A 26,576-nucleotide genomic window follows, 5' to 3' on the forward strand; every position below is an offset into this window, starting at 1 on the left:
ACTGGGCGGGTGGGGGGCAGGCATGGTGTAGGATTGTGCTGTTAGTAGCTGTGTTTACTTAGTAGTGTTATGCTTGCTAGTAATGCAGTGCCCTCAGGCCAGGTGGACAATGAGAATACCTCAGTTTTAATTCTCTAGATCTTATGATTATATCTATAATAATGAGAGTAGAATTTATTATAGTCCCATCCACTTCTAAAAGTTAGCAGCGTAGCACAAACCATGGGTTAAATGCATTTCCATTAAGTTGGTTAAAGCTTACCTTTTCTCAATGAGGCATGGCACTGTTTTTAAAGAGAAATTTATTAACAAAGTATACCACCTAGTAATTTGTCTAGTAAATAAGCGTTCCATTTTTCATATCAAGGTTCTTCCAGAAAATAGTTTTTTAAAAAATCAACATACGACGTGTTAGAGGCTTTGCTAGCAGCATACAACTGTTTATTGAAAGATGTGAAGGCAGCAGTTACCATCGGACTAGAATGGAGTCTTCATTTTCAATAGAGTAAAACTGCAATGGCTTTAGGTCATTGTCTAGTTCAAATTCCTTGCCTTTCATCTAGGATAAGAAAAGATCCAGATATTAGACTATTTTAATCTTGCATAACTTTTTTAGAAAGGCAAAAGATGTGAGCTCAAGCAGCTGCTACCTCTCAAAAGAAAGCTGAACAAGGTCTAAAATTATGGTTATGGTTACTGTCCTTTACAGGAATCAAATAATTCAATAGTGTTAGAGTGCAGTGTTGACAGTAGCAGTGTGACAAATTGTATTCTGTATTGTATGAACATGAGCTTACTTTAGAACTTTCGTAGGATAGCTTCAGTTCTGAACCTGGGATTTTAAGTAGCCGATACAGCAATCCTTTAACCTTCTGGATAGTCATAGACTCTGTATAGGGAAAAGAAAATTGATCAACTTCAAATAATTACCTTTTAATGCATTTAAGTAGATTTCCTGAAGTTGCTCTCTTGAAGCAATTAGCAGCAGCACCTCAGTTTGACATAAAGGTAATAATATAAAAACTATAAACCAAATTGGAGTTTCTATAGTATATGTATACAACACACTGACTGACCTAAGTGACCTTCAGGACTTAGTTTATGGCATTTGCTCTTTTGTACTTTGACTGAAGCTCTTCCCTCTGCAAAAAATGATTGTCATTCTAGGAACTTACAAGGTCGAAAATTGTGTATATTAATTAGTTCTAGTTTACCACTAGCTTTATGTGCTTGCATTACAAACCAATACATATGAACACGGAGGTGTATTTTTGTAATGAGACTTGAAGGAGTAAGTTAGTTTTTAAAAACTATCTTCTAAATTTGAGCAATGCAAGATATTGGCTATTGTGGGTAATCCCCTTCCCCTTTCATTTAAAGCTTTATCTGAAGGCACAGCAATAGTGAGTTACTCTATTGTCACAAAACGTACTTAGAAAAATATTTTTCTATTAACTTTTTGGAAAAGCTGTATATTTTATGCAACTTGTGATAAATGTGATTTTTATTTTAGAATAAATACTTTTCAAAATACAGTGTTCAAATTCATTAAGACCATTTGATCACATGGGTCATACAAGTGTGTTAAACTGTATTCCTGCCACCCCACTGAGAAATTCCCATGGAGAATGATGGGATTTGTATCCATGGAATATATGCTATTTCTTCTTCCACAAGATAGATTCAAAAGTCAGGTCAGTTTTGCCTACATTGGGATATTACACAAGAATGGAAATGAATCTTGGCTTTGTGTGTCCCCGTCCACCAGAAAAATACTTCCACTTTGTTACACTGGCATTTATTTTACTTGGGACCTGTATGTAATTCTGTAAGCTGCTGCTTAAATGCTTTACTCTAATGTAACAATTAAGTCAGCAGAGACTACTCTATGCTGTTTCATCAAGTAAGTACTAAAGGTGTAAAATTTTGAAGCAGGGCAGAGAACTGGGCTTTTTAAGGGAAAGCAGGACATGGAATTGAAATATGCAATTTTCCTTTCAAACTTATTTTACTGCTTTAACAAAAAGCTAGCATATAAATTGGTATTATTTGTCATGTTTACTCATAAGTAAAGCCCATGTAAGCATGCAAAAGCTTGCAGACCCAAAAATATAAATACTTTACGCTGCAGTTCTATACGTGTCTCTCAGAAGTAATTCCAATTAAAGTTCAATCATATTTAAGTGAGTATAGAATTGCAGCCTTAAGTTTTGTATAAGCTAAAGGACAGCAGACATGGGATACTTGCTCTTAATGCCTCCAAACAATATCACCAGACAGCCTGCATAAGGCAAGAAAATGATGGCCCTGTATGTTCTTAAGAAGGCAGCACCCTCTAGGTGCAGAAATTAATCTTGAATCTGAATGTTGTATTCTAATAACGACAGGAATTATCACCCTCTAATGTTGCTGATTATTTCATACAAAAGATAATCTTGCATATATTCCTAATCTGTTTAGCTTCCCCACAAATACTCCCCGTTAAGCAGATGCTGCTTTAAGAGGATTCACCATTTAATCAAAATACATACTTTAACAACTAGACTGAAGTTTTGAATGTATTAAACAGTCAGCCAACCTAACGGGGTGGGGGGAATCCTAATTAGGGTACTCTGTAAAAAAAATTACAATAGCCTAATTTCTCCTGCTTCAAAGGAATACTCTTTTAAAGATGCTTCTTACATCAGTGTGCAGGCTGAGGATGATTCTGCTGCCTTCAAAAAGGCAGAATGAGGCTAGTTTCTCAATGCGTTTTTACAATAGAAGGAAAACTGGGTGGTATCCAGTGAAATAGTTCTGTTAACGCAAGGACTTTTGGCTGCGCAATAGAACTTACAGGTCAGGTCCTCTCCCTGAGCATCTCCTAAATCTGTTCTGGGTTTCCCCTCAATCTTCTGGAGCAGATTTGGGAAGGGAGATTTGGCACAGGGAGAAGTTCTGTTAAATCAACAAAAATCCTTGCTGTAATCCAACTAACTTTGTTGCATAGTGCTTTATGTACCCTTGAAGAACTTAACCCACTTTATGTGAAAACTCTTAAATATGAGGTAGCCAAGAAGCACAAAATAATTCTGACACGCAGAAACAACAGGCTATGTCAAATGATGAAATACTGGCTAATATGCCATGATATAAATTTAATAAATAAATGCAAGCTGAGAAACAAGTCAGGGAGCCACAGTTAACTGTTAATTACCCATTACATGCCAAATGGTTTATGACTTTCAAAGAAGCTTGGACTCTTAAGCTAACTTTAAACCATAGCTGGCTTGTATAGAAGCCATTAACCCTGGTTCCCATGTAATGGGAAGTTACAGTTAACTCTGGATTCCTGGGTTTCCCTAGTCACCTGAATGAGTTGTATGTTGGTGCACAGAACTCAAGCATATCTTCGCTTATTAAGCTGGGATTTGATCATGCCTGAAATCAACACTGATTCTTGTCCTTACCTGGCAGTTTCTTCTCAATGGGCTTCTGATCAGGTCTGTCAGGACACTTGAAGGTTAAAGCTTAGAAAATAAAGAACAGTGAGAAGCTGATGTAATACTAACATTTTATACAATGTATATTAGTTATAGGCAAGAGGAAAAACCTTATGCATATTTCCAATTAACCCCTAATGCACTGTTGGGTGTAGGAATTCTTGACACTGAAAAGCGTATGGCAATTTCAAAGGCAATAGATTAATACTTATAAGTTACAATGCCTGGGGCATGACTATATCCTAAGAAACAATTTCAGGGTGCCAAGAAACTGAGAAACTTTGCTTGACATAACTGAGTCACACCACAACGGTACAAGCAAAGTTTAAAATGTCTTTGGGTCAGGGGAAAGTGGATGTCACCATGCCTACTTGTTACCAAATACACTAAGAGTATTCCTTCCCCTCTAAAATAAGCAGATCCACCTGAAAGCATTTTTTAAAAACCTCTGGCCTCACCAGGAATCCTGAGCGTGCTGAGGAATATTAAACTTAGATTCAAACATGCTGCTTGTCATATACAGCAGGGGTGCAGAACATGCAACCTTCCCAGTGTTGCTGGACAACACACATCATCCTCAGTCTCCAGCCATGCCGGCTGGAGCTGATGGGAGTTCAGAGGCCAACATCCTCTGGAGAGAGACAGGTCCCATACCCCCCTGATGGGGATTCATAAGAATCATGATCTCAACACCCCACATCGTTGTTGGTTTAAGGCTGCAGAAACTATACGGCGAGGAGGGGAGGAGTCATCAGTTAAATAGTATGTTGGGGACATCCTTTAAAAAAGTCACCTGCTCTGCAAAGACTGTACTGTAGCCTTACAAACTTCTTTAAATACTTTTCTTTAGTTTGGCCTTATATCTTACCCAACAGCTGACTTTTTAGTGAGAAGGGCTGTTCTCTTTTCAGCTCTCCATCTTCAGGGGCACCATATTCTGTTATGGAAAAATGACAAGAATAGCAATTCACTTAATGCTTAAAACAAAATATTAGTCTTGTGGGTAGGTTCGCTCATGCTGGCAGGTAAAAGAGGGATTGCAACTTCTCAAAGGTTCAGACATTTCTGACTGGGTTATTAATGGCTACACAAGGGCAACAATGAAGAAAAATATCTGATGTAGAAAGGTCTGAAAGGGCTCATAAGCACATTCATCTGAAAGGAATTAGAAGCTTCTACGCACCCAGGAATCCCTCATTACCAGAAAGAACATACTTATAAGCCCTGATCAAACCTTTGCTCAAATCAAAAAGCTCATGTGCAGAGCAGGTGTCCTACACTGACTGACCCTGCAAATAGATATCACATGAGGATCAGAAAAGCCAATGTTTTGTTATTCTACATTATGAATTCTGCCAGGGTGCAAGAGAGAGGCAGTTGCTGGGAGAGCATCTCCTCTTGGCTACAGACAGGTTACACTGCAAGGATACTGAGAGGAAGATGCAGTCACTCAGCATTCCAGATAATGCTGGCAACTGGGTTTTGCCCCACCAAAAATAAAGACTATTGAGTTTTATTCTCTGTACTGTAGTTCCAAGGGATTGGAACAGGAAACCTTGGACCATGAGGGCCACGTTGCTTCCTGGACAACCTTCTGAGAGCTGCGTGCCAGTGCTGCGTTGAGCTAGAGGCAAAAGTGGGTGCAAGAATGGATATTACTTTTACTTTTTTCAGCAGGCTACATTCCAGCTACAGCAAAAGCCAGCAGTCTCTACTTAGCTTCACCTCCAAAATCTGCCCCAGGCAACAAAAAGGTATTGCTGCAGTTCAAGGACATGTACCAGCCAGGCAAAAGCAACTGAAGAGGGCACAGAGCAGGGCTGGTGAAGAATATGGCCTGTGGATGGGCATGGTCTGTAGAGTCTTGAGATCCAAACAGAGATGACCGGAGGGCCACATTTCTTTGAAGCTGGAAAGATATGTTCCGTGCCAATATACTTTCTTCTCCCTCTCCCATGGCACGAAACAAGTCAAGTTTCAGGTTGGTGGCAGACAGGCTTCCCCTCTCCATCCTTGAAAGATGGGCTAGATACTACCAAGCCCAAAGATGCTGGAAAGTGGTGGAAGTGTTGGGCTGGATTCAACTAACCCAGGGGAATAGCGAAAGGGATAGCCACTCTACTTTTTGCCTAGAAACCTGACCCTGCTTGTAGCAAGAGGTGATATTCCCAGACATGGTTATTGCTTTCCCCTGCCATCTCCAAGAATGTCTAAGAAAGTAAAATGCACTTCCTTACTGATCTGTGAAAGGATTATACCAAGGCAGGCAGGCAGGCATCTTAAAACAAGTCAAAATGCTAGAGGGAAAATCCTTCTACTGACACTCTACTTACTATCACAGAGTAACTGGAACCTGGGGTGAGCAGCCAGGAATTCCTCACTTGGATTGTTTTTGTTTGGATCCTGATTACCACCAGCCTTTAACCAATCGATGCCATATTTTTTCCTGTAGTCAAGTTCTGCTCCTTTTCTTTCCTCAGGGGTGATCTGTGACAAAACAAGGACATATTTCTGCAACATATCACCAGAACAGTCGTTACCAGTTTATATAAAGAAAAGTGTATAAGATCAGAAGGCTATAGTTTATGTCATTTCTGGTTGTAACGTGGACCATGAAAACTGCCAGGTCTTTTCATGTAAGCAACTAGGAATGGCTTCAACTCCAGCAGGGTTTTCAAATTAGCAAATGATACAACTTAACACAGCTCCAGCTGCTTTTCTACTATAGATGGCTTTTGGGCTGTGGATTTCTCAAGCAGCACTCACCCCTGCTACATTACAAACTGCTGCTGTACACTAAAAGGCCTTCTGAAAACAGTCTGTAATGTGGCAAAGAGAAAATAAGGCAAAATTTCTCAAGCCCTGGGGTGCCTGAAGCCAGAGTTTCTGTAATGAGACTATTAGCCCACCACCTCACAGAAAGAAATGTAAGAGAATTTCATTTGAGGTACCTATAAACATCATTTGATTACCATAGAAAGAAGGGGTCTTAAGTCCCAGCCCTAAGCATCAACGCCAAAGGAAACAGCCAGCATTGGGTATAACAACTGCAGAACCTGAGCAACAGAATATCCTGGGTGGTTTACTGCTGCTTCACCCAGTTTAGTAAAAGGTACAGTACCAAAAGGTACAGAACTACATGAATCAGAAATACAGAGAGCCAGCATGGTTCAAACGATACTAAGATTTAAAACGTATTTACAGCAAGCCCACATTTAACTAGTGCACATTCAGCTTTATATGCTTGACAAATGATTTATTTATTTTTTAAGTGGTAAGGGGACAGGCACCTGGGACAAAAAAGGCTTTGGCAACTTCACCCACCACTGAACCTGTGCTTTGACTTCATGCAATTTTGGCTTTAGCTGCGATCCCCAGAATGCAACCCATATGTAAATTCCGGTTTACTGCATTATAATTTCAGCATTGCAGTAGGCGTATGCTACCCTTGCCTTGTTTCTGCTACACTGGTGCAAGATGTCAGATGGTGATCTGACATTAACTAAAAGCGAAACAAAAGAAGTGCCATGGTCAGATCACTTCCTGGTGCAACTGGACTTCTCCGCAACCCTTCCCCTCCGCAGGGAGGTGGGACCGATTCGGATGGTCCGCCCCCGCCACTTAATGGATCCAATTGGCTTCCAGGGAGTGGTAGGGGATGCTTTATCCCAAGTTGATGGCCTTTCAGCTGATTCCCTGGTGGCACGCTGGAATGCGGAGTTAACCAGGGCAATTGACTGTCTGGCTCCGAAGCGCCCTCTCCGATTGCATGGAGCCCGGACAGCCCCGTGGTTTTCCCCGGAGCTGAGGGTGATGAAACAATCGTTGAGACGGCTATAGCGCCGGTGGCGGAAAACTCATTCTGAATCAGACCGGACACGGGTTAGAGCTCAACGTCGAGCCTACCAAGTGGCAATGGCGACGGCGAAGAGGGCCTTCTTTGCCACCTCCATTGCATCTGCAGAAAACAGCAGCAGGAGACTTTTTCAGGTGGTTCGCAGTTTATTGGAACCACCTGTACCACCGGGGCCTGGTAGGGACCCCAAGATCTCCTGCAATGCTTTTGCAAAGTTTTTTGCAGATAAAATCGCTCAGATTCAGAAGGAGGTAGACTCCACCGTGGGAGCAGGGCCAGGGCGGGAGAGTGCTAGAGTTCTGTCTGGTCCTGTTATATGGGATCAATTCCAATCTGTTACCTCCGAGGATGTGGACAGGCTGCTTGGACGAGTGAAACCGACCACCTGTCTCCTTGATCCTTGCCCATCCTGGCTGATAAAAGCGAGCCGGGAAGTGCTGGGCGATGGGCTCTGCGGGGTGGTGAATGCTTCCCTCTGTGAGGGAGCCTTCCCAGACCCGCTGAAAGAGGCGGTCATTAAACCGCTTCTTAAAAAAACATCTTTAGACCCGGCCAATTTGGCCAACTATCGCCCAGTCTCAAATCTGCCATTCTTGGGCAAGGTGATTGAGCGGGTGGTTGCTGAACAACTCCAAGCACGCCTGGAGGAAATGGACCATTTGGATCCCTTCCTATCGGGATTCAGGCCTCACCATGGGACTGAAACTGCCTTGGTCGCGCTGGTTGATGATCTCCGGCGGGCTAGGGACAAAGGTGAGAGCTGTTTCCTAGTTCTGCTGGATCTCTCAGCGGCCTTTGACACCATCGACCATAACATCCTTCTGGACCGTCTAGAGGGGCTGGGAGCTGGGGGCACTGTCATACAGTGGTTCCGCTCCTTCCTCCTGGGCCGTGTCCAGAAAGTGGTGGTGGGGGGTGAGTGTTCAGACCCCTGGGCTCTCACTTGTGGGGTGCCTCAGGGTTCTGTCCTCTCCCCCATGCTTTTTAATATCTATATGAAGCCGCTGGGAGAGATCATCAGGGGGTTTGGACTGGGTGTTCATCAGTATGCAGATGACACCCAGCTCTACCTCTCCTTTAAATCAGAACCAGTGAAGGCGGTGAAGGTCCTGTGTGAGTGCCTGGAGGCGGTTGGAGGTTGGATGGCGGCTAACAGATTGAGGCTGAATCCTGACAAGACAGAAGTACTGTTTTTGGGGGACAGGAGGCGGGCAGGTGTGGAGGATTCCCTGGTCCTGAATGGGGTAACTGTGCCCCTGAAGGACCAGGTGTGCAGCCTGGGAGTCATTTTGGACTCACAGCTGTCCATGGAGGCGCAGGTTAGCTCTGTGTCCAGGGCAGCTGTCTACCAGCTCCACCTGGTACGCAGGCTAAGACCCTACCTCCCCGCAGACTGTCTCGCCAGAGTGGTGCATGCTCTAGTTATCTCACGCTTGGACTACTGCAACGCGCTCTACGTAGGGCTACCTTTGAAGGTGACCCGGAAAATGCAATTAATCCAGAATGCGGCAGCTAGACTGGTGACTGGGAGTGGCCGCCGGGACCACATAACACCGGTTCTGAGAGATCTGCACTGGCTCCCAGTACGTTTCCGAGCACGATTCAAAGTGTTGGTGCTGACCTTTAAAGCCCTAAACGGCCTCGGTCCTGTATACCTGAAGGAGCGTCTCCACCCCCATCGTTCAGCCCGGACACTGAGATCCAGTGCCGAGGGCCTTCTGCCGGTTCCGTCATTGCGAGAAGTGAGGCTACAGGGAACCAGACAGAGGGCCTTCTCGGTAGTGGCGCCCGCCCTGTGGAACGCCCTCCCATCAGATGTCAAAGAGATAAAGAATTACCTGACATTCAGAAAACATCTTAAGGCAGCCCTGTTCAGGGAAGTTTTTAATATGTAATGCTGTACTGTTTTTGGCACTGATTGGGAGCCACCCAGAGTGGCTGGGGAGGCTCAGCCAGATGGGCGGGGTATAAATAATAAATTATTATTATTATTATTATTATTATTATTATTATTATTATTATTATTATTATTATTTTCTGTGTGCTGTCAAAAGTTACACAATCGTCAGCAATGGGATGCTTTTCCAGCATCCAAGTTTAAATAACCCAAATTCACAAAAAGTCAACAACACCATCAAAAGTTGAAGCTCATTTTTAAAGTCTCTTCTTTGGGATCACATTTTTGGTCATCTGAGAAAACTGATCACACCAAGAACAATTAATTCCATGTTATGGTTTGTGTCTAAAGTTCTCAGGCACAAGAAACACTTTTCACGCTCCTCAACACTGCTAACTGAAAAGAAACGACATACCTCAGACTTGTTCAAAAAGCGTAATTGCCCTATTTTGGCAATAATAAGCTGCTTCACAGTCGCTGTGTTTTTGTCTATATCCATTAAAGGGTTATTCCGGCAATCTAGAGATTGAAGCTTTAGTAGTTTATCAAGTTCATTGATAACGGACCACTGAAACAAGAAAATGGAAAAAATATGCCAACATTGAAACAAAATTTCCCACCGCTGCATATTAAATGCTACACGAGGCTCTCATAATGACCACTATTGGAATGACAATGTATTACATTAAACAGAAGTAAGTCATGTTGTTTCACTTAATTATCTACATAATGCTTAGAAACTGAGGGCAAACCCTAACAGAGTCTAAAGCTGGGGAAACAAATCTTGCTTGGTCTCACACTAGTATATTTTAACTTCTACAGCTATAGAGTCATAATTCTGGAGCAGTTTTAACTCTATTCTTCTGTTTCTGGAAAAGGGAACTAAAATGAGGAAATTGCTCAGATTTTTCTTAAACTAACCCAGAAATCAGCTTGCAACGATCAGGTGCTCAAAATCTCAATAGGCTGTGTATAGAGGCAGAGACTTAATGTGTTAACTCTTACTGTTATTGTGGTACTTGCTCCATAGCAAAAGCTTAATGAAAACAAGAATAGTGTGTGTGTGTGTGTGTGTGTGTGCGCGCGCGCGCGTACACACACACAAAATTCATACCCAGAGAAACTCACTGAAATCAACAGGCATAGCTAATTTCGGTCCATTGGTTTCTATGGCTCTGCTCTAATTAAGACTTAGATAAATCCTTTACATTTTATATTGTACAGTTCATATTGCTAAGAAAAAACAGCCAGCAACTTATTCAACAAAAGCAAAGTTCTTGATTTTGAAGGTACTCTATTATTATTTCAGTCTAGGGTGCAGATTATGGGATGGATACAATGCACAGTGCATAGTCCCTACATCAACCCCTTGCATAGTATATGCCACAAATATACCAGCCAAATGCCCTGGCCTGACAGTGTAGCATTTTCATTGTGTACTCTCAATTGACTGAAAGTCTGTTTTGAAAGTTTAAAAGATAAAAGCCAGTGTTATAAAACACCAGTGCCCATCCTTCTATACACAATTCAATGCATTTCATCAATATTTTACTTACTTCTGCTATTCTATTGTCCTTTATTATAAGATGTGTTAAAGAAGGGAACATTCTGGTCTTGTAACCTTCAAAGAAAAAAAAGAAGAAAAATGAATAAACCGATGATAGTAAAGAAAAATGAATGCACACAAAAATGTTAATGGTGCTCAGTTTACTTACCAAATTCTACATCAGGAAAATGCATGGAAGAAATTCCATTATTTGAAAGTATTAGTGTTTCTAATCTGAAATTTAAAGTCAGAGTAAGGCAGTTAAAATATAAGCTAATAATATATAACATAAGCAGGTATTAAAGCAGGCACTATGCTCTGATTAATCAAATTCTAAGAAAGAAAGAAAGAAAGAAAGAAAGAAAGAAAGAAAGAAAGAAAGAAAGAAAGAAAGAAAGATAGATAGATTCCCCAATGGAAGTAAAATTATGGAAAGGAAAATATTGCTTGAGAAAACTGAAGGTAAGAAAAGCAAATCCAGATCTAGAGAAAAGGACATCTGGAAGCCATCAGCAGCAAGTGCTTCAAGGCATAGATTCAAACACATTTTGATGGTATAAGTTGTATTTAAAGCAGTCTGTTGCATCACTAGAGCAGACCTCTGCTTGCACCACAGGAATTTCACCTTCCTCCAATCCCAATGCACCCTCAAAATATGCTCCAGAGGCAGGTCAGGGGACTGGAACAGATTTAGGGGCATCTAGAAGAGACAACAGGAAGGTGAAATCCAGCTGAATGAGTAGAAGTTTGCTGATGCCCACAGTGCGTAAGCTGCAGCCAATACTCATGGAGTTTTTGTTTGGTATAAACAAAACATGGTTTAAGCTCAGTGCACAACATCTTACTTGGCATCCCATTAAGTTACTTTAAAAAAAGAGAGATGGACAGAAATCGATTATAGACTACAGACACTCTGTCTTCAAAATGGGAACGTGGTAGAAATGAAATGGCTATGTGGTAGAGCAAAGTAGAAGAACTACATCTGTTCTTTGGAGGAATCGCCAATACATTCTGCAAAAAATGTAACTCTTGATCATTCTATATGGCTGGTGCACCACAGATGTTAAAGCTTCCATGACCAAAAAATCAGGAGGGGACACAAGATTGTGAATTGCCCCCCTCAGATCTTTGGCTCTACCATGTCTTCACCCAGCTGGCCTTAACCCATGGTTAAGTTTTACACAAACGGTGAAATCAGCAGTAGTACAGAATAACATTTACCTTGGGAGATCTGCAAGTAGAAGAAGCTGATTTTCATCTGTTAACAGGTTGTCTGAAAGGTTTAACCATTTCAAGTTATGTAGGACATCAATAGGTCTGAGGGAAGATATCATATTTAAGAGTACAATAATAACATTAAGAAATGTAACTGGTTTCTTGTTCCTTTGTCACATTATACAACGTGGGAATTAACTGTTTGCTTTAGCTCCTGTAATACTGGAATGCTATACAAAGCTCAATGATCACAGAGAACAATTTATCCAGGATTGGTTCCATGAATTTGTTCTTGATGAAGAACTCAAAAGTTGCCAGCTCTCACCAGCTTTTAGAGGTATTTACCTACAAGATGCAAGGAATGGAGTATAAGCAGATTTCCAAATCAAACCACTGGGTCATCCTCGCTCAGTACCATTCATTCTAATTAGCGTGGCAGGTCAGACTCATATTTTCCCCCAAACCTGGTATCCAAGGTCCACAACTTGAGGAGTTCAAAACTGAAAATTCCCCATTGTACGAAGTACCAAGCTGAAAACATTTATGTTCTCTCGGCAGGAAAATCCCCTCTAGAGAGCATTCAGGAATCAATTGGATTCAGCACCATCATTCAAAATGATTAGCATGCCATAATACTAAATGTTCAACCAGCATTCTAATAAGGAATATCACAATTCAAGAAGACTGCTTATGGTATTTACAGTTACTCTCATACCTTTTCAAAAGTGAAATGTCATTGGCAGCAAGATGTAGTTCTTCAAGAGCTGGCCACCCGGTAGCACATAAAAGAACCTAATGGGAAAACGTCACTTAGCACAAAAATACCATTTTGTGTATCTTATATACATTGTAAACTGGTATACCATAACAGGCATAAGGTAAAGGTAAAGGTACCCCTGCCCGTACGGGCCAGTCTTGACAGACTCTGGGGTTGTGCGCCCATCTCACTTAAGAGGCCAGGGGCCAGCGCTGTCCGGAGACACTTCCGGGTCACGTGGCCAGCGTGACATCGCTGCATCTGGCGAGCCAGAGCTGCACACGGAAACGCCGTTTACCTTCCCGCTGGTAAGCGGTCCCTATTTATCTACTTGCACCCGGAGGTGCTTTCGAACTGCTAGGTTGGCAGGCGCTGGGACCGAGCAGCGGGAGCGCACCCCGCCGCAGGGATTCGAACCGCCGACCTTTCAATCGGCAAGTCCTAGGCGCTGAGGCTTTAACCCACAGGAACAAAACAGCACCAGATTATTTATTTCATGACTACTCAAACCTGGCTTAGATCTTATTTCAAAGATTGGGGAAGTTCTTCTCTAGTATGAATGCCCTTGTTCAGATTCTACTGCAAGCCACTTCCAGGAGTCTCACAGCAGGTAACATAAGGCAATATCTTTTTTCCTTTAGAGGTATTAAGAAACCTTCCTTTTTATGCTTCACATAAAAAATGCCAATACTATGTTTTGCTATATTTTTTAGTAATATATATGTTTAAAGTGTCTAAAAGCAATTATCAAACGTAACTGGAAGTGTTTCATCACAATGAAGTATTTTCAGCTTTAATATTCGCAGCATACAACTCAACCCTAAATATCTTTGCTGATAGGTTCCAGTGGCTTCAGTAGAACTTCAAAGTTAAATGTGATCAGAAAGGCAAACACACATGATTTGTCTAGGTGAAAGTTAATAAAATCCATTTTATTAGGATTTTGTACTTCACATGGTGCACCAGTTATTTATGTGCAGCAATATTGCTGTATTGAAAAAAGTGAAGGTCTTAAATTGTGTCATCCTTAATAACTTTTATCAGGTATCTTGTTTGTATGGTTTTCTTAGGGTATATTTCAGCCAGATACTGCCTGGGTACAATCAAATTTTCTATTAACATAAAGATGAGCACTTCCCCTGGAGTTTTGATAGGGATAATTTTTCAGGATCTCACAGGAGGATTAGTTTTGTATTTGCGAATTGAAGGCAACTGAAGATCTTCCTTATTTGTGCTCCTGCTATGAACATAAGTATTGATGAACTCATGTTGCCTATAAACTACAAATGATTTTGTAAGTGAAGACCCATAACAATCTTTAAATATTTTGTGACAAAAACAAAGCCATATGATTATGGTCATACCAAGCAATTCCAATGCAATATTAAATTACATTACCTCTGTCCATGTCACTCTTGTTTGATTAAGTGCTAAAGTCTTGAGATTACAAAATGTTGTTGAAGCAGGTGGTGGTGTAGATGGAAATTTCATTTTGTTCTGACTATGTAAAAATAGAAAAAAGTGTCTTGCTTTTAGTGAATGGAACAGGTTCAAATCAATTATCTTTGTTGGTTAATGCACATTTTAAATTGTGTGCTTAAGGCAAAGTAAGTTTATAACCCTTCTGTTAGATTCCTGTAAATTACTATCATGTTTAAGATAATACAGGTAACTCACAATTTATGCACATTTAACTTGTGCACATTCAGCTTTACATGCTTAGCAATAAAAATAAAAAATGGGGCAGGCATCCAGGAAAAAAACTTCAGCAATCCCACCTGTCATTGTACCGAATGCATTTTGACTATACACAACTTTGATTTAATGCAAAACCCTGTAAAGTAACCCTCATGTAACTGAGAGTTGCTCATATTTTAAGTATCAACTAGAAGTAGTCAGATTACAGTGGTACCTCGGGTTACATACGCTTCAGGTTACAAACGCTTCAGGTTACAGACTCCGCTAACCCAGAAATAGTTCTTGGGTTAAGAACTTTGCTTCAGGATGAGAACAGAAATTGCGCAGCGGCGGCACAGCGGCAGCGGGAGGCCCCATTAGATAAAGTGGTACCTTAGGTTAAGAACAGCTTCAGGTTAAGAACGGACCTCCAGAACAAATTAAGTTCTTAACCCGAGGTACCACTGTATATTTTAAACAAATTGTGCAAATGTTGTATTTCAGAGATAGATTAAGCCAAACTATTTTTTATGTATGTGCAAATGTTAATATGTTGTCAGTGAAGTAAGCCACAGCAAAGTGCCAACCAACTGGCAAATCATTCAACCAAGGGCCAGTAATCTGATTCATGATCAACTCTCCCAATATTTCTATTTTTAGTGTAAAGCAGTTGAAGGGGTCTCAGATTTGATGGGAACAGTGGTGCATGCATGTGAAGGGATTAATCCTTTCCCTTCTGCCATTTCCCCATGTTTTCCCCAGAAGAGCATATGGCAGCTGGGACATGTGTAGGTTTAAGATCAGGAAAATAGCACAGGGAAAGTGTTGGAAAAACATCGCCTGCTGCTACAAATAAGAGCCTCTTGCTGATGCTTAACTAAAAATGGAAACTCTGGGAGATCTGATCCTGGATTTCTCATGTTGTGTAGATACCCCCAGTTTGGAATCTCAGCTCCCGGATTCTTAGATTTTCCAGAAAGCAACAGAGCGTCACTCTTCCTTGCCCAATTCACATTAAGTTCTTTATGCTGCTCCACATTACTGTCAGCGTAGAATGGATAAGTATGAAACACTTTAAAGATTCTTACTTCTTATATATCAGACATATCCAAGGTGTCAATTGCGATCGACTAGTCGATCCTGGGATCAATTCTGGCTGATCGCCATGCCCCCTCTGCTGGAGACGTGCCTGAGCAGCCACCACCTCAGGGGAAGCAGGCTGTTTTGACGCTGTGCGCACCCACACCTTCCATCGGTGCCCGCCCGCCCACCCACCCATCTTGTGTTAGGATTTTTATCTATCCGAGCTGCTCCAGCGAGTGGTATTATTGTACTATGTTTTGTATACATCATGTGAGTGTCTGAGTGAGCGTGAGACAGGAAGTCTGAGTACTGTTGGAAGTTAGTTTCACTTCTGTATGTGATGCAGTTCTGTACTGGTGTTCAGAACATGCTGATGGAATCTCTGTATTATAAGACTGTGAATGAAGTAGTTTAGAGCTACTGATTGAGTCTTTCTTCTGCTATGATAAAAGCCAGAAGACTAATGTGCTCTTTTCAAGAGATAGGGGTCGCTTATTATTAGTCTCTCTGGACTGCGAGAGATTTATGGCCAGAGAGGACCACCAGAGAGACGCCCCAAAGACTTGGGAAGTTGGCAGCCTTCCTGGGTGTGTTTCCAACACCTTGCACCCACCCCAGCCATGGCGGGGAGACACAGCTGGCGGTGGGGGCAGCCGGCGGTGTGCACATTCCTCCCTGCACCTACCGCTGCTGTCAACCCTGCACCCATCTCAGAGGACGCAGCCAGCAGCCACATCCCTGTCCTCTCAGGGGAAGCAGTCGGCGGTGCGTGCCCACCCACCCTGCACCCATCCCTGGGTGGTATATCACTGCCAGTTTTTATACTGAATCGTATATCACAGCCTACTTCAAGTTGGACATGCCTGTTATATATCAACATTACAAAGCCTTTAAAGGATTTCAGTTTCTTTGTTGCTAATATGTTAATGAATAAACTTTCCTTTGCCAACATCTAGATTCAAAGCACACTAACCTCAACATTATTTTCTAATTTGAAAATCAAATAATTAATAGTTTAAAAACACATAATTGTACGTCAGCAACAAATTATTTGCAAAGCACTGACAGTTCAGCTGAGCCTACAAGGGGATCCTCGTGCCCATTTTAATCTAATCATCATTAGATTAGGACTTTTAAATGGTTATTTTCATGGGTTTTGACAAAATTAGAATATACCACATAAAACAAAGCAAGGCAAAGATAAATACATTCAGTGATATCTGTCTTAATCAGTCAGAGGAGACCCACTGAAATTAGAGGACTCAAGTTGGTCCTACTTAGTCAATTGATTTCAATGGAACTACTCTGATAACTACTTACATACTATGAAATATGAAGTACCGCATAAGTACCTGAGATTAAGTATTTCTAGATTTTCAACTTGGCTTGCAATGCCTATCACTTCCTTCCAAGAAGACAAAAGATTTTTCGATAGACTTATTTGCTTGACATCTGGGCATGAACATTAAAGAAAAATGTAACTGAATTGTGAGGTTCAAGTAGTAGGACCTTGCATCTTGTTACTTTTACAGTCAATGTTTCTAGAACAGGTCATTAGTAAAACACCTTGAAAAGACGTACTGCTTAAAGGTATAGCTCTCACCCTAGCTCTCACTCATCTGCATTCCTTCTATCATTCCTAAGTAGAACACCCAATTCTTTGACATTTTGATATGCTTCTCACTTTAAGTGATCCTAGCTGCAAAAATAATGTTTTATCTAGTTGATTTTAAGTATGCTACCTCTTCCTCTGCTGTAAAGTTAAGAAGTGCTGCCTTCTGAACCTGTGTTTCCAAACCAATTCAGACCTACCGCTAACCATGACTGTTTTTCCAGGTGAATAAAGGGAGACTTTATTCTGAGTAACACCTTTTGCAATTGGGTTCTGTCCATATGCAGGCTAATAATCTTTCCCCTCCTATCCAGACTAGTAACTTTTGCACATTTACCTCCAAGTCTGAAATTCTGGGCTACATGGACGAACAGACTGACTTGTCGTAAGACAATTTCCTGTTTCTCTAAACCTCTGCGCAGCTTGCAGTCAATACTGTGCAACAGATAAACCTTTCACAATTTTTTAAAAAAATTACTTGTGGGAGTTGATAGCAACTAATTCAGCAGTTTTCTTTTTTAAAAAAAGGATACTGGGGCATGCTCTTCTGATTTCTTCTTCTGGACCAGCAAGGCTTACTGCACATTCGTCTACTGAGATGTCAGTTAATGTATTCAATTGCCTGCAAGAAAAGAGTGTCTCAGCATAGAGCACTTTAGTGAAAAGCAGGAGTGAGGAACCTTCAGACTATGGACCAAACACAGTCTCTCCCTAGGTCATGCTGCCCCCAGCCCAGCCCACCCTGCTCTGTACCCTCCTTAACTGCCAGAAACACATTAAATGACATTCTTATATACTGTTCATTTGCCAGAGAAAGCATACTTGCATTTGTTTTTCTTTAATGGAATCAAACCCAACAGTTTCTACGATCTTGCTTCCAAACGCTAATGATGATTCTGTCCCACCCTCGGCATCTTTTTCATCTTCATTCAATCCATACTGCTTCTTGACAGCAGAAAGGAAATCTACTCCAAAATTTGCCTTGCTTGGACGGATAAAGGATCCACCTGTGGGGTGCCTGGAAGGAAAATATAGAAAATTACAGAATTATAAACCACTTTTCTGTCAAAAAAATAAGGTTCTGCTGTTGACATTTTAGTAATACCTTTGTTTCAGAACTGTAAGCCTCTTAATATAATATTAATAATTTTTAATTTATACCCCACCCTCCCCGGCCAGAGCCAGGCTCAGTGCGGCTAACATCAATAAAATTACAATAAAACATAAGGGGGGGATGGACAAATAAAACACCAGTTTATTAAAATACAATTTAAAATGCAGCTTCATTTTAATAGTAGCCCATAAATCAAAACCATAAGGGGAGGGAAACATAAGGGTCAGAATGAGTCCAAACCAAAGGCCAGGCGGAACAGCTCTGTCTTGCAGGCCCTGCGGAAAGATGTCAAGTCCTGCAGGGCCCTAGTTTCTTGTGACAGAGCATTCCACCAAGTCGAGGCCAGTGCTGAAAAGGCCCTAGGCCTAGTTGAGACCAATCTAACCTCCTTGAGGCTCGGGACCTCCAAAGTGTTTTTATTTGTGGACCTTAAGGTCCTCCGCGGGACACACCAGGAGAGGCGGTCCCATAGGTACAAGGATCCTAGGCCGCATAGGGCTTTAAACCTCTTGGAGGCGGGTATGATAATAATGCAATAAACACACTTACCAGCACTGCAGAGCTTCACATACACTCTCAGCAATCCTTACAGTAGCTCTGCAAGGTGTCAATATTATTGTATCTACAGAGCTGTGCTAAATTAATAAATGTACACTTGTTCAGGGGCACTGAGACACTTGACTCTAACTGATTCATAGGCCAATTGCTTAGTCTTCGCCCCTCCAAACCTAATAATAAGTATTGCAGACAGCCTAAAACAAGAGAGCTTTTAGGAAAAAGACAAAGACTGCTGATGGAAACTCTTCTTTCATTCATTTCTCAAACAGTTTAGTAACATTTGCCACAAAAATACTATGCAGATATTCAGAATTCTTGTATGCAACATGACATTATATGAAATGTCTTTTTTTTTTTTTGCTAAAACTTTTCCTCTTCCTCTTTACTTGGTTACTTCAGGACTGGATTACTGCAATGCACTCTGTGTGGGGCTTCCCTCACGCTTGATCTGGAAGCTACAGTTAGTGCATAATGGTGCAGCATGATTGCTGGCAGGCCTTGTCAGTATATAACACCTGTGCTCTAGAGATCTGCTCTGGTTGCTGATTTGCTACCAGGCCAGGTTTAAGGTGTTTCTATCAGATATAAATCCCTTACCAATTTGGGACCAGTTTACCCAGGAGAGCGCCTTACCCCACATTTGCCCACTCAACCGCCTTGCTCAGATGCTCAGAGAGTTGAGGTAATTTTAATCTGTCCCAGTATCTTAACTCTGTATATTCTAGTGTACTATTGTAAACTTTTCTTCACTTTATTGTTTTATCTTTTTGACAGCTGCTTATCTTGTCCCCATATCCTCTGGTTCATCTGTTTGCTAAAAAAAAGTACTGCATATGTCAATATTAACTCACCTGCATCTGAAATATTGTATTCCTTCATGACTACCATTATGTTTTCCTTTTTCAGGGTTGTCCCATTCCACTCCAAGCCAAAATCCTAAAGTAATTATAAACTTTGCTTTTACAAATGCAAAACTCAACATGAAAAGAAATCGGCCCATAATATATTTCGCATATACTGACAGAGTCCGCATGACATGCTAAAGCATGGTTTAATGTGACATGAGTGAGCAAAATTAATCAACACCACACTCTCTGCTCTGGGCTTAATAGGCCAAAACCCTTGAAGGTTCAGGAATGAACAAAAAGCCATCTGATGAGTTTTTTGCTTTTTGCCTCAAAGCTGACACCAGTTTAGTATGAATACTACTTCTAATCCCAATACTAATTTACCCTGGACATCAGAACTGATTAATGAACATTGTGTAAAACATCAGTTAACAACAATTTCAGCTTGATAGTCTTCCATTTTATCAGTACTTGCCATTCTTGGATATTATTTGTATAGTAACATGAATAACTTGCATTTTCCAAATAAATTTTAGTTGGACTCTAAGGTGCTACTGGACAATCTTTTTTTTATTTATTTATTTTGACTGTGTCAGACCAACACGGATACCTACCTGTATCTAGCATTTTCCAATATGTTTTTGCTAAAATTAGAAATCATGCTGCAGAATGGTTGCAAAAGCAGAAATTAAGTTCAATTTGCTAATGACGAATCAGGCCTGAACATTTAATTTAAGTTTTCCTTCACAGTGCATTCTTCCTAAAGCACTGGAAGCAACTGTCTACTATGGAGAGCAATCATAATCACAGTCAGTGACAGCCACAGCCATATCCAAGGCCCAGCCAACTCCTGCCAGTCAATGTGAAAGGGGTAGTTTGACACTCATTTTTGCTGTGCCAGCACCACTAAAATAAATGTTTGTGTATCATTTTGAATTCAATCAACTTTATTTCCAGCTAGGACTTTAAAGGGCTCCATTGAACCCCTATATAAGATTGATACTATCCAAAACATAGTGCGCTAACCTTCCGAAGCAACATACCAAAAGGAATTAATGTTTTATCGCTTTGTTTGCCTTGCCATCCAGTGATAGTATATGATGAAATAAAAAAGCATTTTCCTACCTGTTGTAGGAGGAACTTTGCCAGCATAGAGCACAGTTCCATATTCACCATTACGGATGATTCTTCGACCAACTGGATCAGAAGGAATGCTGCTGGTCATCATGAAACTGGAGTTCAAGATACTTCTTTAAAGATCTGTGGAATATGACCACAACTATGTGTGAGCCAGGAAAACATAATCTAGATACCCTATTTGTTTGCAAGTCTTCTATCCCACCTTTCCTAAGAAGCATGCCTAGAAGAAGACTTTAATGTCCTATCATCAAGGTGCTGCAGACAAACCCTAGCACCATCCTGGGCTCCACCCAGCACTGCTGCCGCCCTTGCCATCATCAGCCTTAGCCTAGTGCTGCAATCAGTCAGTCAGTTTCTCTCTCACACACACACCCCACACACACCAGTAGGACATGTTTACCTGGCAGGGAGCAGCAGTATTTTGGACAGCCCCTACATCTGAAGAATCGAAGATGTCAGCTGCTAGTGCATACTAGAACTGAGCAATATTTCAGCTGGCATCCAGAGCACCACTGTTGCCTGCTGAGTAACTCTAGTTGGAAGGGTGAGGAAGTGACTAGTGGCAGTAACAGGTGAGCTATGTATGTCTGGTGGTGATGTCAATGCTGACCAAAGGCCCAACGGGGTTGTGGGTTCTACTGCACAATGTGGCCTCCAGCAGTTGCCCCAATATATCAGGAACTCATGCTATGTTGATATCCAACTATTGAGAGCATTATTTATTTATTATTATTAATTTATTTAATTTGTATACTGCCCTGTACCTGCAGGTCTCAGGGCAGTTCATAGGATAAAATCAGAGTATGAAACCGCAAAATACATAATCAAAATAAGAAGAGCCACCCAATAACACCCCAGACACGTTAAAAGGGCATAGGATGTCAATCAACCAAAGGCTTGGTTAAAAAGGAACGTTTTTGCCTGGTGCCTAAAGGTGTATAATGAAGGCACCACACGAACCTCCCTAGGGAGAGCATTCCACAGATGGGGAGCCACTGCAGAAAAGCCTCGTTCTTGTGTTGCCACCCTCCGGACCTCTTGTGGAGGAGGGACATGAAGAAGAGGACGTAGCTGGCTATCACCCAAGATCAGTAGACACCCTGGCTATCACTAGACATGGTTCCATTGATTTATTATTATTAATAAAAATAAAAGCAGCTGCAATAATTCAAACTAATACCAAAGTATTAGTATAGCTGCAGTCTAGGAAAAAAGATGAGGGCAATAACTACACACAGTATATTTAACAACAGTTATTATACAAGCTTTTGGCTTCAAGTTCTGTTACACTTATAAGGCAACTGTCAAACATTAACAGTTTTGACACTTAGAAGCATCTACATGAAGTACTAGGGCAACATTCTGTAGCAACATGAGTCTGAAAAACTTGCATAACCCAATTCATTTCATCCATGAATTCAACACCTCCATTTCCAGTTATAGGTGTTGTGAGGGGGCATCTTATCTCTCTGGATCTGAAAGGATTGTTTCACACAATATTGATAAAGACATTGGCAGAGTGTTTTCTGAGGCAATCCAAGTCATGCTAATGAAGTGTCATGTCACAGGGCTACAGCTCAGCCAAGATGTATCCATCTTTCCCTGGTGACAATAATGCTGTCATTGCTCAGACCAAGCCCAAATCACATGCAGTGCCTTAGGGCATGTACAGAGTTCCAGTTGAGCTCAGCTCCTTGAGAACACACTCTTCAGTCTAAAATAGTTAAGCAAGTTGGGGGGGGGATGACAGCAATAGTTTCTTTAATGAGTGTCAAAGGCCACAACTAAGGTATGTTAAAGAAATATAAAAAGGCAGGTAAAGAGGCAGTGTAGACAACACTCAGAAGAACTAGTTCCAAGAAGGCTTTATACTGTATTTTCTCAGTCTTTCCTCCACCAAATGATGAACTACTAAAGGAACTCTCAAGAGCACTCTATATTATGATAGCTCTAAGGGTGCCAATCCCCCATATGTGCCTACACAACCATAAGGGCAAATAAGACATAGGGTTAGAGAGCACCCTCGCTACACACAGCTTCACAAAAATGCTGAAGAGTGCAAAATCCATCAGTAGACTTTTGTACAGATCAACTCCAGCAAACTAGTCACATTTCAATACCACACTACATTGGCATAGCCAGGATTTATGTTAGCGGGGCAGAACCACAGTTAGTTAAATATTTTTATTGATTTCCTTGATTAAGGGAAGAGGCAGCTTGCCCCCACCCCCCAGGCTACACCCATGCCACACTACAAGCATCGATGAAGCTCAATAAAAACACACTTCTTGTTGTTGTTGCAGTGCCAAGAGTTTAGGATGTCTTACAACACTTTAAAGGGATGCGGGTGGTGCTGTGGGTTAAACCACAGAGCCTAGGATTTGCCGATCAGAAGGTCGGCGGTTCAAATCCCCGTGACGGGGTGAGCTCCCGTTGCTCAGTCCCTGCTCCTGCCAACCTAGCAGTTCACAAGCACGTCAAAGTTCAAGTAGATAAATAGGTACCGCTCCAGCGGGAAGGTAAACGCCGTTTACGTGCGCTGCTCTGGTTCACCAGAAGTGGCTTAGTCATGCTGGCCACATGACCCGGAAGCTGTACGCCGGCTCCCTCAGCCAATAAAGTGAGATGAGCGCTGCAACCCCAGAGTTGGCCACGACTGGACCTAATGGTCAGGGGTCCTTTACAACACTTTAAATCAGTGGTTTTCAACCAGTGTGCCACGACATCCTGGGGTGTCTTGAAGGATGGTCTGGGGTACTACAGGCAACACTGGCATCTGTCCCTCTTTTATCCAATGCCCTCTTGCATCTCTGTCTCCCAAAGGCTTTCACAGTTGTTTGTTGCAGCAGTGCTGGATACAAGCTCCCCAGGCAAATGGTGCCACTGGGGCTGGGCCAGGAGGTGCTGGTTGCCAGAGCTGAGGCATGCTTGGAGTAAGCAAGCAAGTGGGTGAGGGATCCTGCCAGCCTTGATTGTTGGGGTTGGACAGGCAAGTGGGAGGCCAGGCAAGCAGGCAGATGCTACACTGGCCTTTCTTGTGCTTGCTGTGTGCAAGGCCTGCCTGAGGCTGAAGGGGAGCCTTTCCACCATGCATGTCCAGCTGCGCTCCTTGCTGACACTGTTGCCTACTAAGGTAAGGTGCCAGCCTCACCTTCACCTTTGGCCAGTCTCCGTTGGGCCACTAAGGCTGGGGGCATCCTCTTCCCAGGCCCTTGTGGGGCAATGTGAGGAGGCACCTCTCTTTGGAGCAAGGGTGGCAGCTGCAGCTCTCAAGGAGAGGAGATTGAGGGAACAGGCCACACGGAGGGTGTTCGATAAAAGGGTGGGAGGCTTCCAGCTCTGCAGGCAAGGGGTGACATAACTCGTATCCTGAGTCCCACAGGGGTACCGCAGAAAGAATGTTGTTGGTCAAAGGAACCGTAGACTCGAAAAGGTTGGAAACCTCTGCTTTAAATCAACAAATATTTTTTTTAAAACCCTGTATATATAGAGAGAGAGCGCGCGCTTGATTGTAACGAAGTCACTAATCTGTTTAGAAAAAAATAAATAAAACATCGATCATTATAAACAGTTTAAAATAGTTACTTAAAAATATTCAAGAGAGAATGTAAATCAATAGCAACTGTAAATAAATAAATGCCACCCTCCCACAGGTACATTCCAGGGAGAGAGACGCCGAGGCAAGAGGACGGGCAGCTCCTGCTTCTCCCGCCCCCGCCAAGGCGCAGCTGCTCGTCCTCCCCGGCGGCCCCGCGGCCTCCGCTTTATAGCAGCCGGGGAGGGAGGAGCCTCCTGTGAGGAGCGAGCGGGGCGGGGGCCGGAGACAGGAAGAGCCGGGAAACCCGACACCCCTTTTCTGCCGCCCCGGGGGGAGGGGGGGAGGCGGAGGCCAGCCTCCCCTCGCCCGTTAAGCAGCGCCGCCTCTCACCTTCCGAGGTCTCCGCCGCTTCTCCGCCAGCCCGGAGCGAGCCCCTTCTCTCCGCCCGTCTCAGCCCAGTGTGGCGGTGGGCACAGAGCCCCACCCCCTTCCGCCTCAACCGCCACCTTCGCCTGATGGGGGGGAAAATGCGCCACCGGGGCCTGTCGGCGCAGGCGCGAGCTCCTCCTACCCCCGCTTCCATAATCTCCCTTCGGCTCCCTCCACCGCCCCCGCCCCGCTCCATTTTCTCATTTTCCTCGCTGCTTCCCGATGCACCTCGGGAATTGTAGTACAGAGGAGGAGCATGTCCCCTCTCGGGCTGCGGCAGAGGGGCGGGTGGAAAACCACGCTACCCAGAAGCCCGCGCGCCGCCCGAGTCTCCGTTTCCATAGAACTGGTGAGAGAATTACATCAGTGTTTCGGAGAGCGGGGCTAATGGCGCTGAGAGGTAGGCGGGCCTTGCTGGTTTGAAGCCAATGGCGGAGAGGCAAGGCGGGGAGAGGGCGGGCTTGCAGCTGTCACTCACGCTTCGGGTTTTGGGGGAGGGTAGTGAACAGCTTGGAGAGGAGCCGCTGCTGTCGCCGTCGCCACCGGGGTTCGGACGGGCGGGATTGGCCCCCGGTGCCGCCGGGCTTTTAAAGTTGTTAAATGGTTTGTCTTTTTTTTTTTTTTGAAGCAGACGCCTGCATTGCAGGGGGTTGGACTAGATGGCCCTTGGGTCTCTCCCAACTCTATCATTCTGTGATTAATGACAAACTTCCCACTCTTATATTAGAGACAGACCTTTCCTGAAATTTTCACATCTCCCGCATGAAATTCTTTTTCTGAAGTCACCAACATGAAAGGTTTTTAGAACAAATCTGGACTTCTAAGAACTACTGTGTATTTCTTAAGCGCACCCACATACAGTACCAATATCTGGGAGAGCTCAGATATTCACAACAATATTGCTTAAAAGCAGGTGGGAGAAATCAGTGGTTTTCAGTCAACCGGATGTGTGAGAGTGGCTAATGGATACAGAGGACAGACCTACCGGTACTTATTTCTTGGGCCTTACAGGTCAGAGGGCAGCTGCATGCTATTTACATTCCATTCCTGCATCAGTCTAGTAATACAATATGGGATGTGTTAGTCATCAGGGAACAACAGGCTCTCTAGTACACTTGTTAAGTAAACAAAGTTATAAGTAAACAAAGCTAAACTTCAGTTCTCTCCTAGAAAGCAGGTTTGTGTACTGAAGATCATTTTTTTACTTTTTTTACATTTTTGGTTTACAGTACTACACACAGGTCTGGCTGTTTGGATATCTGAATCTGTGGTGTGTATATACAAATGTAATATATAAGTAAATAAATAAAACCAGTTTCGGATACTCATTCCTCATGTTTGGATAGTGTGACCTGTGTGCACACATTTGCAGTCCCCTGAAATGCAATCCCAAAAGCTACTATGAAATCTTAGGACCTCACACAGCCACTTTTTAGAAGACTGCAGATAAGGACAAAAATGGCTTAAATATAGGTGAACATGGGAAGAGTGAGCTATTGAAACTGCATGACTACCAAGTCTATTTTCTCTCACATTATATCTCAGTGGTCCCTAGGCTTCACCAAAACCAGTCACTGGCTCAATTGGGACGGGTGGCTATTACCCATTATAGTTAGACTCTGGATTGCTTTACTTGCCTTCTTCAGCCTTTTTGACAACACATTTCCATTTTAAAGCATACATTAATCCAGTGCTTTTTTCTGGGGAGACATGGGGACGCATACCCCTAAACATTTTGTGAATCTTTGTACTTTTGTCCACTTACTGTATTTATTTTTCCCTATTTGAACTATAAAATGGTATTTTCTTGAGTCAAAATGAGAA

At 42.6% G+C, this 26,576-nt stretch overlaps 1 protein-coding gene across 2 annotated transcripts; it reads right to left on the reverse strand.

The window, feature by feature from the left end:
• Positions 1–285: 285 nt before the first annotated feature.
• TBCE (tubulin folding cofactor E) lies at positions 286–25,042 on the reverse strand. 2 transcript variants are annotated; one of them, XM_081906881.1, is made up of 17 exons: positions 24,714–25,037; positions 20,771–20,905; positions 19,649–19,733; positions 17,952–18,143; positions 17,659–17,747; positions 16,866–16,965; positions 14,152–14,254; positions 12,712–12,788; positions 12,003–12,098; positions 10,951–11,015; positions 10,792–10,856; positions 9,651–9,803; positions 5,816–5,969; positions 4,351–4,419; positions 3,450–3,509; positions 798–889; positions 286–559 (listed from the first exon to the last, which is right to left on the reverse strand). In XM_081906881.1, exons 2-17 carry the CDS (start codon positions 20,871–20,873, stop codon positions 467–469), a joined length of 1,596 nt encoding a protein of 531 aa, XP_081763007.1. In that variant the 5' UTR covers positions 20,874–20,905; positions 24,714–25,037; the 3' UTR covers positions 286–466. The 2 variants fall into 2 exon arrangements, with proteins under 2 accessions (XP_081763007.1, XP_081763006.1); XM_081906880.1 differs by having other exon boundaries at positions 286–889; positions 24,714–25,042.
• Positions 25,043–26,576: the final 1,534 nt, after the last annotated feature.

This window comes from Podarcis melisellensis (genome assembly GCF_964234715.1).
Source record: "Podarcis melisellensis genome assembly, chromosome: 3".
Classification (NCBI taxonomy): Eukaryota; Metazoa; Chordata; class Lepidosauria; order Squamata; family Lacertidae; genus Podarcis; species Podarcis melisellensis.